The 15,224-nt window shown below is 36.9% G+C and overlaps 1 protein-coding gene across 1 annotated transcript in view; it reads right to left on the reverse strand.

Moving 5' to 3' along the window:
• Positions 1–15,224, reverse strand: part of sepsecs (Sep (O-phosphoserine) tRNA:Sec (selenocysteine) tRNA synthase) — a 53,534-nt gene that overhangs the window by 13,876 nt on the left and 24,434 nt on the right. The window contains exons 5-7 of the mRNA XM_039751595.1: positions 11,555–11,713; positions 10,782–10,935; positions 6,156–6,258 (exon numbers count right to left, since the gene is read on the reverse strand). Coding sequence (XP_039607529.1) covers positions 6,156–6,258; positions 10,782–10,935; positions 11,555–11,713 — 416 coding nt within the window. The remainder of the gene's footprint in view (positions 1–6,155; positions 6,259–10,781; positions 10,936–11,554; positions 11,714–15,224) is intronic.

Raw genomic sequence — 15,224 nt, forward strand, 5'->3', positions numbered from 1 at the left:
GAAGGATTAGAGTACAGTACTGTAAACTTTCAGTTCGATGAAACACTGAAGTACAAGAAAATATTGGCCTTTCAGCAGAGCAATGGGACCAAAGAAACAATAGTACAGCACAAGAGTTAAAAGACATCTGTTTAACATGTTAATTATGAAAGTCTTAAAGCAGTAACTGCAGTAAAACTGGTTCCAACAAATATTGGTAATATTCATAAAATATTAGTGAACACTTATGAAAGCAATCCATTTCATCACTTGACTTATGATATCAGCTGCTAACCAATTTTGTCTTTAACATTTAAAATACAATTTGCAATTAAAAAAAAAAAACGGTGTGGAGGAAGATTGCTATGTACAATTTGTAACTTAGAAACCAATGATTAGGGTTTGAATACTTTCATATAGCACTATAACCTGCTAATGATCATTAAAGGATGTTCTGTGGGAAAGAATGCAATAGTGTGAACTGTCAAAACAATGTTGTTTTAAATGGCATTTTATTTGTTCATGTAGGTTGGCCTGTTGCCCTTCTCAATTAACGTATACCAGATGAGTTTACTGACTCCCACCAATTTTAGTTGCCTTTTACGATGCACAATAACTAAGAGGGTGTCACTAGGGAATAAAGCAAGTTTAAAAATAAACGAATGGATGGATGTTCTCTATTTAATCTATGATGCTGTATGCAATCTATTTTGACGCAGAGTACCAGAACCTGGCTTAGACTGTCGCTCTGTTCACACCAAAGGGTGGGGGGGTTTGTGTGAGTTTTTTGAGACACCAACAATTCCCCAAATGCACTGTGTGCCAAAATTCTGTTAATTCAGGCAGGGACTGGTTGTCCGCTGCCAGTGCAACAGCAAGTTCGCAGGATCACTGCATAACGTGTCTGTCGCCCGATGGACGATGTAGGGAACACGTAAAACCTGCCACTGACCTGTCTTTGCGGTCACTTTCTGTCTTCTCTCTTGTGCAGGAAGGCCTTCTGTCCTTTTGATCTGAGAAGGGAGCTAATGCTGTGACAGTTAAGTGACAGCTCCCATTGGAATAAATGTTTTGAGGTTGTTCCTGTCTTCACAACAATAAAGCTGATTTTTTCGGAAACCTAGACTCATCTCCTTCTCTGTTGAGCAAATCTGTGACTCACACAACACAATATTAATTAAATACTCACTTAGGGATAGTATTGTCTGTGGAATAGGAAAATATAGGCATAACATTTGAAAGAGATACATTTTTTTTGTAACTATGCACAGCTTGATATCATTAAGATCATTTAATAAAGATTTTTCATATTAGGAGCTCAAATAAGGTTGGATATATTGTGCCAACTGAGTGGGTTAGGTTTTTTATTTTTATCAGCCTTTTGTTTCAACATTCCTAAAGTTCATAGTATTATGGAAAGATTGTTCACCAGTGCACAATCAAATCCATCAAGGAGAATACAGATTAAAGTGCAAATGCAGCCTATCTAATTTAGTAGCATTCATTATAGTAAAGTTCAATTCTGACCTGACAAAGGGTAAGTATTTTAAAAAATTTCTTATTTGTAGTAGTAAATAACTCATCACCTAGGAAAAAAGGTAACTGTTGAGGCTATCCTGGCAGAAGCTTCTGTGACAACAACTTATTTAAGTTACACTGAAGAACAATGTTTAAGGTAGAATTGAAACAAATAGATTAGGGAAAGACATCTCTCCATTACAAAAAAAAATCCTGGGAGAGAAAGACGGGAGACGAGACGTGATATTCATGTTAAGATCACAGAAGACACTTAAAAGACCCGCGAGATGAAAGAGATTGGCCACAAAGCATCTCACGGGGACCTTAAACATGAGACTTTGTGCCATGAGATTGACCCAGGACCATCTTGCGATGATGTAGAACATTAGATTCTTGCAAGACACGCCCTACTTACAACCAATATCAAATAAGACCACAGGCAGCAAAATACTCAGTCGTGTAAAGGCTGCACACACAGAGCCAGGGCTCTCAGCGCATATAAAGCATATAAGGACAATACGTTATAAATGAAATATCGACAACTAAGCGAAGAAGAAAGCAGCACGGAGAAAACAGACTCAAAAGCGTTGGAGAGAAAAAAGAGCAAAAAAGAAAAAGAATAATCTAGGTGCAAATTCAGAAAATAAGGAAAGTCAGAATTTCAGAAAATCAGCCCAAAACAAGTGGAATTGAAAAAAAAGTATGCTCAGAATTAAAAGACAGAGAGTAAAAGACAAAGTAGAACTGCTATACAGTATATATTGGTGCTATACACATGCAGAGCAGGTTTGAGATTATGAAAGCAGTGGAATTCGAAAGGCTCAAAAAAAAAAACGTGCGATACACATGTGGAGAAAGTTAAAGAATATGAAAGCGGGAAAATTAGAATGTATTAAAAAAAGAAAGATTGCAGTAGCGTAAACGAATGGAAATAATTACTCGAAAAAGGGAAAATAATCACCATGGACCAGGTGTCATTGGAAAAAAAAGCAGGACAAAGTGAGGCCAGAAATAAAAGACAGACTAGAAAACAAAGTAAAACATCATAAACAGGTTAAAAAACAAGGGGGCCAAACACATGCAGAGCGGGTTAGAGATAATGAAAACTGGAATTCAAAAGACTCAAAAAAACGTAGGCGCAAAACACATGCAGAGCAAGATACAGAATATGAAACCGCAAAAATACAACAGTGTCAAAACAAAGAGAGTAAACATCGCATTAGCGCAAAAAAAGAGAAATTATTGCTCGGAGAAATAACGAAAAGGCGAATAGAGATCGAATATATGGACATACAGTGGTGTGAAAAACTATTTGCCCCCTTCCTGATTTCTTATTCTTTTGCATGTTTGTCACACAAAATGTTTCTGATCATCAAACACATTTAACCATTAGTCAAATATAACACAAGTAAACACAAAATGCAGTTTTTAAATGATGGTTTTATTATTTAGGGAGAAAAAATCCAAACCTACATGGCCCTGTGTGAAAAAGTAATTGCCCCCTGAACCTAATAACTGGTTGGGCCACCCTTAGCAGCAATAACTGCAATCAAGCGTTTGCGATAACTTGCAATGAGTCTAATACAGCGCTCTGGAGGAATTTTGGCCCACTAATCTTTGCAGAATTCTTGTAATTGAGCTTTATTTAAGGGTTTTCTAGCATGAACCGCCTTTTTAAGGGCATGCCATAGTATCTCAATTGGATTCAGGTCAGGACTTTGACTAGGCCACTCCAAAGTCTTCATTTTGTTTTTCTTCAGCCATTCAGAGGTGGATTTCCTGGTGTGTTTTGGGTCATTGTCCTGTTGCAGCACCCAAGATCGCTTCAGCTTGAGTTGACGAACAGATGGCCGGACATTCTCCTTCAGGATTTTTTGGTAGACAGTAGAATTCATGGTTCCATCTATCACAGAAAGCCTTCCAGGTCCTGAAGCAAGAAAACAACCCCAGACCATCACACTACCACCACCATATTTTACTGTTGGTATGATGTTCTTTTTCTGAAATGCTGTGTTCCTTTTACGCCAGATGTAACGGGACATTTGCCTTCCAAAAAGTTCAACTTTTGTCTCATCAGTCCACAAGGTATTTTCCCAAAAGTCTTGGCAATCATTGAGATGTTTCTTAGCAAAACTGAGACGAGCCCTAATGTTCTTTTTGCTTAACAGTGGTTTGCGTCTTGGAAATCTGCCATGCAGGCTGTTTTTGCCCAGTCACTTTCTTATGGTGGAGTCGTGAACACTGACCTTAATTGAGGCAAGTGAGGCCTGCAGTTCTTTAGATGTTGTCCTGGGGTCTTTTGTGTCTCGAGATGAGTCGTCTCTGCGCTCTTGGGGTAATTTTGGTCGGCCAGCCACTTCTAGGAAGGTTCACCACTGTTCCATGTTTTTGCCATTTGTGGATAATGGCTCTCACTGTGGTTCGCTGGATTCCCATAGCTTTGGAAATGGCTTTATAACCTTTACCAGACTGATAGATCTCAATTACTTCTGTTCTCATTTGTTCCTGAATTTCTTTGGATCTTGGCATGATGTCTAGCTTTTGAGGTGCTTTTGGTCAACTTCTCTGTGTCAGGCAGCTCCTATTTAAGTGATTTCTTGATTGAAACAGGTGTGGCAGTAATCAGGCCTGGGGGTGGCTACGGAAATTGAACTCAGGTGTGATACACCACAGTTAGGTTATTTTTAACAAGGGGCAATTACTTTTTCACACAGGGCCATGTAGGTTTGGATTTTTTTTCTCCCTAAATAATAAAAACCATCATTTAAAAACTGCATTTTGAGTTTACTTGTGTTATATTTGACTAATGGTTAAATATGTTTGATGATCAGAAACATTTTGTGTGACAAACATGCAAAAGAATAAGAAATCAGGAAGGGGGCAAATAGTTTTTCACACCACTGTAGGTGATATATTAGAAGTATGTAAATATTGAAAGGCTTTGAAGTTTAAGTCCGAGAATTTCAAAACCGTGATTTACCTCACATGCATTAATTGGTTACTTTACAAAAAAAAAAAAAATTAACTGCTGATGATGTAGATCGTTTTGTCTGTGCTGAAATTCCAAACAGAGAAACCTATCCTGAATTATGGTACAAAGTCATTAAACACATGTCTCACTGACCTCATTTAAAAGATTCAGAATATTGGGGCTCGAAAGATTCCAAATATTGTTTTTACAGAAGTTCTGAAATAAAAGTGAAACTAATGAAATAGCAACAACTCAAAGAAAAAAAAAATCTTAAAAGTGTGTATCCAGAAAACCAAACACGGGGGTTGGCGAGGAAAGCCCCCTAGTCTTCATAAAAGAACAAAGGCAATGATAGATCTTCTTGTTATCTCAGCTTGTCTATCTATTCAGCCTCCATCTCTGTTCAGCCTGCTTCATTATCACTAACACTTGCCAAGTTGGCACATAGCCTTGGGGTGGTGACTGACGACCAGCTATTCTTCAAGGATCATATTGCTACAGTATCTCCGTCTTTCAGACTGTATCTGACGGTATGCAACACAATTCCTGGTGCAGGCAGTTGGATTACTGAAACTCTCTGCTGGCAAGAGCTCCGGCATGTGTCACTAAGGCACTGCAGTTCATTCAATATGTAATGGCACATCTAGTGTGTTCAAGCAGCAGGAGTGGACACATGTCACTCCTCTTTTCAGGTCACTACACCAGCTTACTATAGAGGCACATATCAAGTTTAAATCCTTGATGCTTACTTAAAAAGTAATCAGTAGGTCTGTACTTATACATATGGAGATACTAGTGAGGTCCTATGCTCCTTCTCGATCACTGAGATCTACTGATGAATGGCATCGGGTGATGCCACTTCCCTGGATTGATGTTGTTCGATTGTTGACTTCTTTTGAAAGTCACTTTGGAAAAAAGTGTCTAATAAGCAAATAAATTAAAATGTACATGTAAAATCTTTCTCTAGAACACAACACATGCAAAAATATGTCAAGAGCTCTACAGAATAGGATATTTTGGTTAACATAACATTCTCAGATCTGCTTGATGTAATTCTGGGTCAGGGATATGTAGACATTATTCCAGCAGCCCTGGAAAGGTGCAGGAAAATAAAAAAACAGAATTAGGCATAAGTGTATTGCTGGGCAGACTCAATGATAATGCCCCACTTATACAAAGTCAATTAAGAATCACCACTTAGCCTAACATGCATCTCTTTGGAATGTAGGAGGAAAACCATAGTATCTGCATAAGAGCTCAATCGAACACAGACAGAGCAACCAAATTATAAATAGTTCACCATATCTAAAGCCAACCAAGTACTTCAGGAAAATCCCAGCTTTATCTAAGAAAGCTTTCCCTCATCTTCAATAAATTATGCAAAAGGACCTTGTTCACGAATAAGCCCAGAATGAAGACTGCCACTTTTCCTCATGTATAAGTCGAGGCGGTAACAGATTCTTTACAATGATTAGAGTAAGCTATCCTAATAATAAATGGTAGTCTGACTAAAAATAAAATTAAACCAAAGATTATAAGCTAGGACATGTATATGTATTTAATCTTATAAATCTCAGCTTCCCACAAAATGAAATGAAAAAGATATTGTACCACGTTTCTTTAAATGGTGACTGCATGCAACTTATGTATACGTACTAAGAAAATGCCTTAAAAATGTAAGTCATACCTGCTGGATAAGGTGCATGCACTTTGAAGACTGAACTCCATAGGCATTGTTGACTATGTGGGGAATACCATATTTGTCACACATCATGGCCAATTCTTCCAGTCTAGCAAATATGAAAAAAGATCAAAGTCTAAGTGAGGCACAGTTGTGCTTGAAAGTTTGTGAACCCTTTAAAATTTTCTATATTTCTGCATAAATATGATCTGAAACATCATCAGATTTTCACTCAAGTCCTAAAGGTAGATAAAGAAAAAACAGTTAAACAAATGAGACAAAAATATTATACTTGGTCAATTATTTATTAAGGAAAATGAACAAATATTACATATTTGTGAGTCTCAAAAATATGTGAACCTTTGCTTTCAGTATCTGGTGTGACCCCCCTTTGCAGCAATAACTGCAACTAAACGTTTCCAGTAACTTTTGATCATTCCTGCACACCAGCTTGGAGAAACTTTAGCCCATTCCTCCGTAGAGAACTGCTTCAACTCTGGGATGTTGGTGGGTTTCCTCACATTAACTGCTCGCTTCAGGTCTTTTCACAACATTTCGAATGAATTAAGGTCAGGACTTTGAGTTGGCCATTCCAAAAAATTTACTTTATTCTTCTTTAACCATTCTTTGGTAGAACGACTTGTGTGCTTAGGGTCATTGTCTTGCTGCATGACCCACCTTCTTTTGAGATTCAGTTCATGGACAGATGTCCTGACATTTTCCTTTAGAATTCTCTGACATAATTCGGAATTCATTGTTCCATCAATGAAGGCAAGCCATCCTGGCCCAGATGCAGCAAAACAGGCCCAAACCATGATACTACCACCAAAATGTTTCACAGATGGGATAAGTTCCTTCTGCTGGAATGCAGTGTTTTCCTTTCTCCAAACATAACACTTTTCATTTAAACCAAAAAATTATATTTTGGTCTCATCCATCCACAAAACATTCTTCCAATAGCTTTCTGGTTTGTCCATGTGATCTTTAGCAAACTACAGACGAGCAGCAATGTTTTTTTGGAGAGCAGTGGCTTTCTCCTTGCAACCCTGCCATGCACACCATTGTTGTTCAGTGTTCTCCTGATGGTGGACTCAACATCAACATGAACATTAGCCAATGTGAGAGAGGCCTTCAGTTGCTTAGAAGTTACCCTGGGGTCCTTTGTGACCTCGTCGACTATTACACGCCTTGTTCTTTGAGTGATCTTTGTTGGTCGACCACTCCTGGGGAGGGTAACAATGGTCTTGAATTTCCTCCATTTGTACACAATCTGTCTGACAGTGGATTGGTTGAGTCCAAACTCTTTAGAGATGGTTTTGTAACCTTTTCCAGCCTGATGAGCATCAACAACTCTTTTTCTGAGGTCCTCAGAAATCTCCTTTGTTCGTGCCATGATACACTTCCACAAACATGTGTTGTGAAAAGCAGACTTTGATAGATCCCTGTTCTTTAAATATCAAAGGGTGCCCACTTACACCTGATTGTCATCCCATTGATTGAAAACACCCGACTCTAATTTCACCTTCAAACTAACTGCTAATCCTAGAGGTTCACATACTTTTGCCTCTCACAAATATGTAATATTCAATCATTTTCCTCAATAAATAAATGACCAAGTATAATATTTTTGTCTCATTTGTTTAACTGGTTTCTCTTTATCTACTTTTAGGACTTGAGTGAAAATCTGATGTTTTAGGTCATATTTATGTAGAAATATAGAAAATTCTAAAGAGTCATAAACTTTCAAGCACAACTGTATCTTTCAACTTTGTGATATATAAATACACAAAACAGTAAAGAAAATAAAGTTAGTGCAAAATACAGAATTACAAAAATAAGCAATAATATAAAATTATTTCTTTGATTTTAGTGTTGGATTAAAATTGGATCCTTAAGGTAGCAGTGGTAACCAGTGTCACATTGACAAACACGTTTGTTAATTCCAAGATTTACTACCTTAACTTGTTATCCTAATTGCTTTCAACTCTTTCATGACACTATCATTAATTCTATATGTCTGGTAACGACATTTAAGAATTGTATGCTTTCATTTCTTGTAGACAAAAGTCTTGTAAATTATTTTATGTTTGTAGTTTTTGACTATAATTACAACATAAGATAATATTACTTAGGTTTTAGGGCCTGACAGATAATGCAGTGACATTTTTTTTCCAGAGACAGGCTTAAGTAGATATGTCAGTAACATTTTATTTCAACAAAGTTATGATGAACAGCCTAAAGTGAGAATAGCTATTATTATTATATTAAGAATTTGTCAAAAACAGTTTTCACAGCAGAGGGAGCTCTTAGCACCTTTAAACACCAGACTCCTACTTTGAACTTGAGCAGGAGTGTACAACGAGGATTAAAACAGATCAGAGGTTTCTTTTCTGTAGTGGTGACAACTGATTACTCTGGCAGTAAAACTCATTTTGTGCCAGATTGTTATATACAGGACCAGTTTAAAAAAAACTACTCAAACCTATATCAGAATAAATCTAAATGTAAAAAGGATATTAAAGCCTTTTTAAAAAAAAACTTATAAATAGTGCAAACAGTCCAGTAGAAAACCATATTGTAATAGTACCTATTATGTTATATTTGGCTGCAAGTTTTATTTACCTTAATCACATAACATATATGTGCAATACTATTCAATGTATTCCCCTGATTTCAAAATCACAGGTTAATACTGTCACAATTTCAGGCAACAGTGGACCAAGGTTATAGATTAATCAAGCCACATAATTGACATTAAATGTTCAAGTATCTGACACATACAATTGATTTTAATTGCTAAATTGACACAATTTAACAATTAATATCTCATCATGTATAGAGTTACATATACAGTCATATGAAAAAGTTTGGGAACCCCTCTCAGCCTGCATAATAATTTACTCTACTTTCAACAAAAAAACTTAACAGTGGTATGTCTTTCATTTTCTAGGTACATCTGAGTACTGCGGTGTTTTACGAACAAAGATTTTTTGGTGAAGCAGTATTGCATGAAATTAAATCAAATGTGAAAAACAGGACGTGCATTAATTTGGGTACCCTTGTAATTTTGCTGATTTGAATGTATGTGACTGCTCCACACTGATTATTTGCAACACCAAATTGGTTGGATTAGCTCAGAAATCCTTGAACTTCATAGACAGGTGTGTCCAATCATGAGAAAAGGTATTTAAGGTGGTAAATTGCAAGTTGTGCTTCCCTTTCTCCTATGAAGAGTGACAGCATGGGATCCTCAAAGCAACTCTCAAAAGATCTAAAAACAAAGATTGTTCAGTATCATGGTTTAAGGAAAGGCTACAAAAAGCTAGCTCAGAGGTTTAAACTCTCAGTTTCAACTGTAAGGAATGTAATCAGGAAGTGGAAGGCCACAGGTACAGTTGCTGTTAAACACAGATCTGGGAGGCCAAGAAAAATACAGGAGCAGCATATGTGCAGGATTGTGAGAATGGTTACAGACAACCCACAGATCACCTCCAAAGACCTGCAAGAACATCTTGCTGCAGATAATGTATCTGTACTTCGTTCTACAATTCAGCGCAATTTGCACAAAGAACATCTGTATGGCAGGGTGATGAGAAAGAAGCCCTTTCTGCACTCATGCCACAAACAGAGTCGCTTGTTGTATGCAAATGCTCATTTAGACAAGACAGATTCATTTTGGAATAAAGTGCTTTGGACTGATGAGACAAAAATTAAGTTATTTGGTCATAACAAAAAGCGCTTTGCATGACGGAAGATGAACACAGCATTCCGAGAAAAACACCTGATACCTACTGTCAAATTTGGTGGAGGTTCCATCATGCAGTGGGGCTGTGTGGCTAGTTCAGGGACTGGGGCACTTGTTAAAGTTGAGGGCCGGGTGAGTTCAACCGAATATCAACAAGTTCCAAGCATCAGTCACAAAGTTGAAGTTACGCAGGGGTTGGATATTCCAACAACACAAGGACTCAAAACACAGTTCAAAATCTACAAAGGCATTCATGCAGAGAGAGAAGTACAATGTTCTGGAATGGCCGTCATAGTCCCCTGACTTGAATATCATCGAAAATCTATGGGATGATTTGAAGCAGGCTGTCCATGCTCGGCAGCCATCAAGTTTAACTGAACTGGAGAGATTTTGTATGGAAAAACGGTCAAAAATACCTCCATCCAGACACTCAACAAAGGTTATAGGAGGCGTCTAGAGGCTGTTATATTTGCATAAGGAGGCTCAACTAAGTATTGATGTAATATCTCTGTTGGGGTGCCCAAATGTATGCACCTGTCTAATTTTGTTATGATGCATATTGCATATTTTCTGTTAATAGAATACACTTAATGTCACTGCTGAAATGCTACTGTTTCCATAAGGCATGTGATATATTAAAAGGAAGCTGCTACATTGAAAGCTCAGCCAATGATAAACAAAAATCCAAAGAATTAAGGGGGGGTTCCCAAACTTTTTCATACGACTGTATAAATGGTGGGCAAACACAGATTTTATTATGCTAGCGACAGGGATGTGAACAAATAGAAGGCCCACAATGTTTTTTTTCTGCTCTGTTACTGCTATTACATAATCTCTGACTCTAAAGGCGCTTGTATAGGATACCACTAATCAATTCTGCCACAAACCTGTCTGGAACTCTTGGAGCAAAACAAGAGGTGGTAGAATGAACACAGAGAATGTTTTCAGGCCCAAGTTCTTTAATTTTGCTTTCTATACTCTGTAGGTCAGTACGTAATTCATCTCCTTCTAGTAAGTTCTCGATCACTACTGGCTCAAATCCTGTCAAAAATAAAATACATACTAAATAATATTATACTGTTTATATGTTTACTGCTTACATTTATACTGGCTCTTTGTGATGACTATTCTAGCATTTTCAGTAATAAGGCTGGAAGGTTGGATTTTCTTATTTACAGTAAAAAAATACAAGCTAATTATATATTAGTTTATTTATTTGAGTTTATTTTTGTATAGCATTTTTCACTGAAGGCAGGCACACAGTTGTTACCCTCTTCTTAAGTCATTAGTATTTACTTCAATTCACATTTTCTTTCATTCACTTATAACATTAGCCACTTAAGACACTATATATACCTTTACCCAGTGTTTCTCTTCCAGTTCCTTCACCTCCATTAACCATCCATGTTTATATTTTCTACCTAATAAAGCCTATGAATGCAAATATGTGCAGAAAGAAGAAAAAAAGGACTGCTAGGAAAGTTAATTTAATAATAAATCCCAAAACCTTACATTCTTCATTTTTAAAATTAATACTAAAAACAAGATATGGTTCCAGATATGTACAATGTTTTTTTAATTGTAGTATGTCTAAATTTTTTAATTATATGTATACAATATATGAATAGTTAAAAAATAAAAACATAAAAAAATATACAACCTGCTGTTATCATTGATTTGAAGCAGGACTTCTGATCAATCCTAGGCCATATAATGTATTTTCCTGTTGGCCTCTTCTGCCTCAATGTGAGAAAGCATAGTGTTAAGCTCATGCCAGTTGCCATAGGAACTACAAAACAACTAGAAACTGTTTTCACCCCTAAAACAAAATAATAAAAAAACAGTATAACTTAATAAATCAGTGTTTACATCACTTATTGGGATTACTTATCAAACATCTAATATGACACCTGAATTTTATCAAAATATGGTTAACACCATATGTAGGATAGAGGATGATAGTCATAATGGACAAAATATATTTCCAAAAATAAATCTAAAGTTATATACAGTAGAGAACCTGGATAAGTACATAGATATGCCAGACCACTAGTCTAATATTTTCATTTGTCACTTTCATATTCTATGATGGACGCTATATAACTCTAAGAGTGAGACGTATATGCATTCTTCTCATTTTCACACTTTAACCATTTAGCTCTTTCACTTTTATATTCTGATAATGTACAAAAGTAAATATTAAATTGATGGTAATTAATAGTTTTTTTTTGAAAAAAAGGAAGGCTAGTGATTCATTAAAGCTAAAGTCATCATGGGAAGGTAGCAAAAAAGAAGCTGAAGATTCACAATTTTTATTGGAGTTTTTAATGAGATACATGATTTAAACAATTTATGTTGCCTCCTCAGCACGGTGGTGCAGTGGTAGAGCTGCTGCCTCGCAGTTAGGAGACCCGGGTTCGCTTCCCGGGTCCTCCATGTGTGGAGTTTGCATGTTCTCCCTGTGTCTGCGTGGGTTTCCTCCCACAGTCCAAAGACATGCAGGTTAGGTGCATTGGCATTTCTAAATTCTCCCTAGGGTGTGTGGGTGGATGCGCCTTGCAATGGGCTGGCGCCCTGCCCAGGGTTTGTTTCCTGCCTTGCACCCTGTGTTGACTGGGATTGGCTCCAGCAGACCCCCATGACCCTGTAGTTAGGATATAGCGGGTTGGATAATGAATGGATGGATGTTGCCTCCTAAGAGAAAAAAAGAACAGAAAAAAGAGAAGAAAGACTCATCTCCCATGAAATGCCACTTCATTAAATAATCTCTGCAGTAGTCCTATCATATCTATCTAGAGTGGAACAGGGTGTTTAGAAGAATGTTTTTTTTATCATGCCACAGCTAGCAGTCCTTGAATTCCACAGAGTACAATGGTGTTCTCCTGTAAGGAACCTTAAGTCATTGGGAGTGGCAGCCCTTGCCTATTCAGTGCTAATTATTTAGGATCCAATTCATGTCCTCAAGTAAGAAACTGTAAGAAAATGAGAAAGCACACAAAAAACATGATCAATTATGTGTTATGTCCCCATCACTAAATGCACAACACATTCTTTCAGTGCTCAGTGTTGACTTCTTGCTACCTTCTTTTCACAAAGGCTGTGAGCACATAACAACACAACTACACACCTTGTTAATTTTACATGGATCATTTTTTTCAGACAGCCAAGAAGAAAATACTCTAAAACAGCACCTCTGGCATCACTGCAAAATCTAAATCTTGGGGCATCTGTATATCATGCAGCAAATCTATTTAAATTGTCCTTAAGGAAATTGTATTATTTTTTGTTTGCAATACACCCAAAATGAAAAAGACAGGAAACAACAATTAGGGTGGAGGATATTTGTTAGATATTTGCAGAGAAAATAAAATCAATTAATCCTTATTATTACTAACAACATGGTTACTACACCCCATTACTATGCCTTTCTTATTTTTTCCAAATTGGCTCAGTATGGATATACAGTAGTTTGTGATGGACTAGTAATGATTTTTTATGGTGTTGTATGCTATCAATATATCTTTGACACCCTGCAAAACTGTGACTGGAGTAAGTTAAGTAAATAGATTAATCTTATGTGACCGACCTGTTTTCAAAATTGTTGTCTGCTCCTTAAAATGTTTTATATAAATTAGTTATCCTTTGCTTTTTTTTCGAACTATTAATTTTAATTTGAGTTTGTTTTACTTGTATGTTTTGTAAAAATTGATCTCTCTGTTTTAACATTTATTTTAATTCTCCATTTTTTTGCACAATACTTTTTTTCTAACTGCTGATAAGAGTCCAGGTTCCAGCCAAGCTCCTGAAACACTTCTAAGATCAGCACTGATTGCACTAACAGATAGAATAATCAATAATTAATAATAGTAGTTAGTATCTCACTAAGATTTATGCTTTAATTGATTATCAGAAAAATATTTTTTACTTGGTGTCTAAAAGACACTCCTGAAGGACTCTGAGATGGTGAGAAATAAGATTCTCTGGTCTGATGAGACCAAGATAGAATTTTTTGGCCTTAATTCTAAGCGGTATGTGTGGAGACAACCAGGCACTGCTCATTACTTGTCCAATACAGTCCCCAAGTGAAGCATGGCGGTGGTAGCATCATGCTGTGGGAGTGTTTTTCAGCTGCAGGGACAGGACGACTGATTGCAATCGAGGGAAAGATGAATGCGGCCAAGTACAGGGATATCCTGGACAAAAACCTTCTCTAGAGTGCTAAGGACCACAGACTGGGCCGAAGGTTTACCTTCCAACAAGACAATGACCCTAAGCACACAGCTAAAATAATGAAGGAGTAGCTTCACAACAACTCTGTGACTGTTCTTGAATGGCCCAGCCAGAGCCCTGACTTAAACCCAATTGAGCATCTCTGGAGAGACCTAAAAATGGCTGTCCACCAACGTTTACCATCCAACCTGACAGAACTGGAGAGGATCTGCAAGGAGGAATGGCAGAGGATCCCCAAATCCAGGTGAGAAAAACTTGTTGCATCTTTCCCAAGAACACTCATGGCTGTATTAGCTCAAAAGGGTGCTTATACTAAATACTGAGCAAAGGGTCTGAACACTTAGGACCATTTGATATTTCAGTTTTTCTTTTTTAATAAATCTGCAACAATTTCAAAAATTCTTTTTTTTTTGTCTGTCAATATGGGGTGCTGTGTGTACATTAATAGGGAAAAAAATAATTTAAATGATTTTAGCAAATGGCTGCAATATAACAAAGAGTGAAAAATTGAAGGGGGTCTGAATACTTTCCGTACCCACTGTAGGTTATACTATAAGCCAGGACTAGAGAATAAATTGCCCTCCTTGTTATATTCAGCCCAGTGTTTTGGGGACTATGCATTGTGGCTAATAAGGTAAGTAAGTATGGTGCACTCAGAAAGACAGGTGCTTTTGATGGTTAACTACTTCTGCCTTCTGTGTAGGTGTGAGTGAGACAACAAACTCGAAGGGAAAAACATAACTATGACTTATACCAGTGTGGAGTACTGTGTGGAACACAATGAAGAATATTCTAATGAATACAGTAATTTCCTCCTACAGCACATCTGCTGCAAAAACTGAGAACTATCTTTCATGTACATTACATATACTCTAAATGAGCTCCACACATTAATGTTTAAGAACTGCTTATTCCGATTGTCTATCTCTCATTTTCACGCATAATCAATTATAAATTAGATAGTTTTGAATATTACTTTTATTTCTTTGTTGCATATTTGGTTGATAGTTGTCTTGCACAAAGGTGGCTTAGAAGATCAGGACACATTACATATTTTTACAGATACACTTTATAGTTGGAACAGAGGCAGGGTAAGCAAA

Source organism: Polypterus senegalus, chromosome 4 (assembly GCF_016835505.1).
Source record: "Polypterus senegalus isolate Bchr_013 chromosome 4, ASM1683550v1, whole genome shotgun sequence".
NCBI lineage: Eukaryota > Metazoa > Chordata > Cladistia > Polypteriformes > Polypteridae > Polypterus > Polypterus senegalus.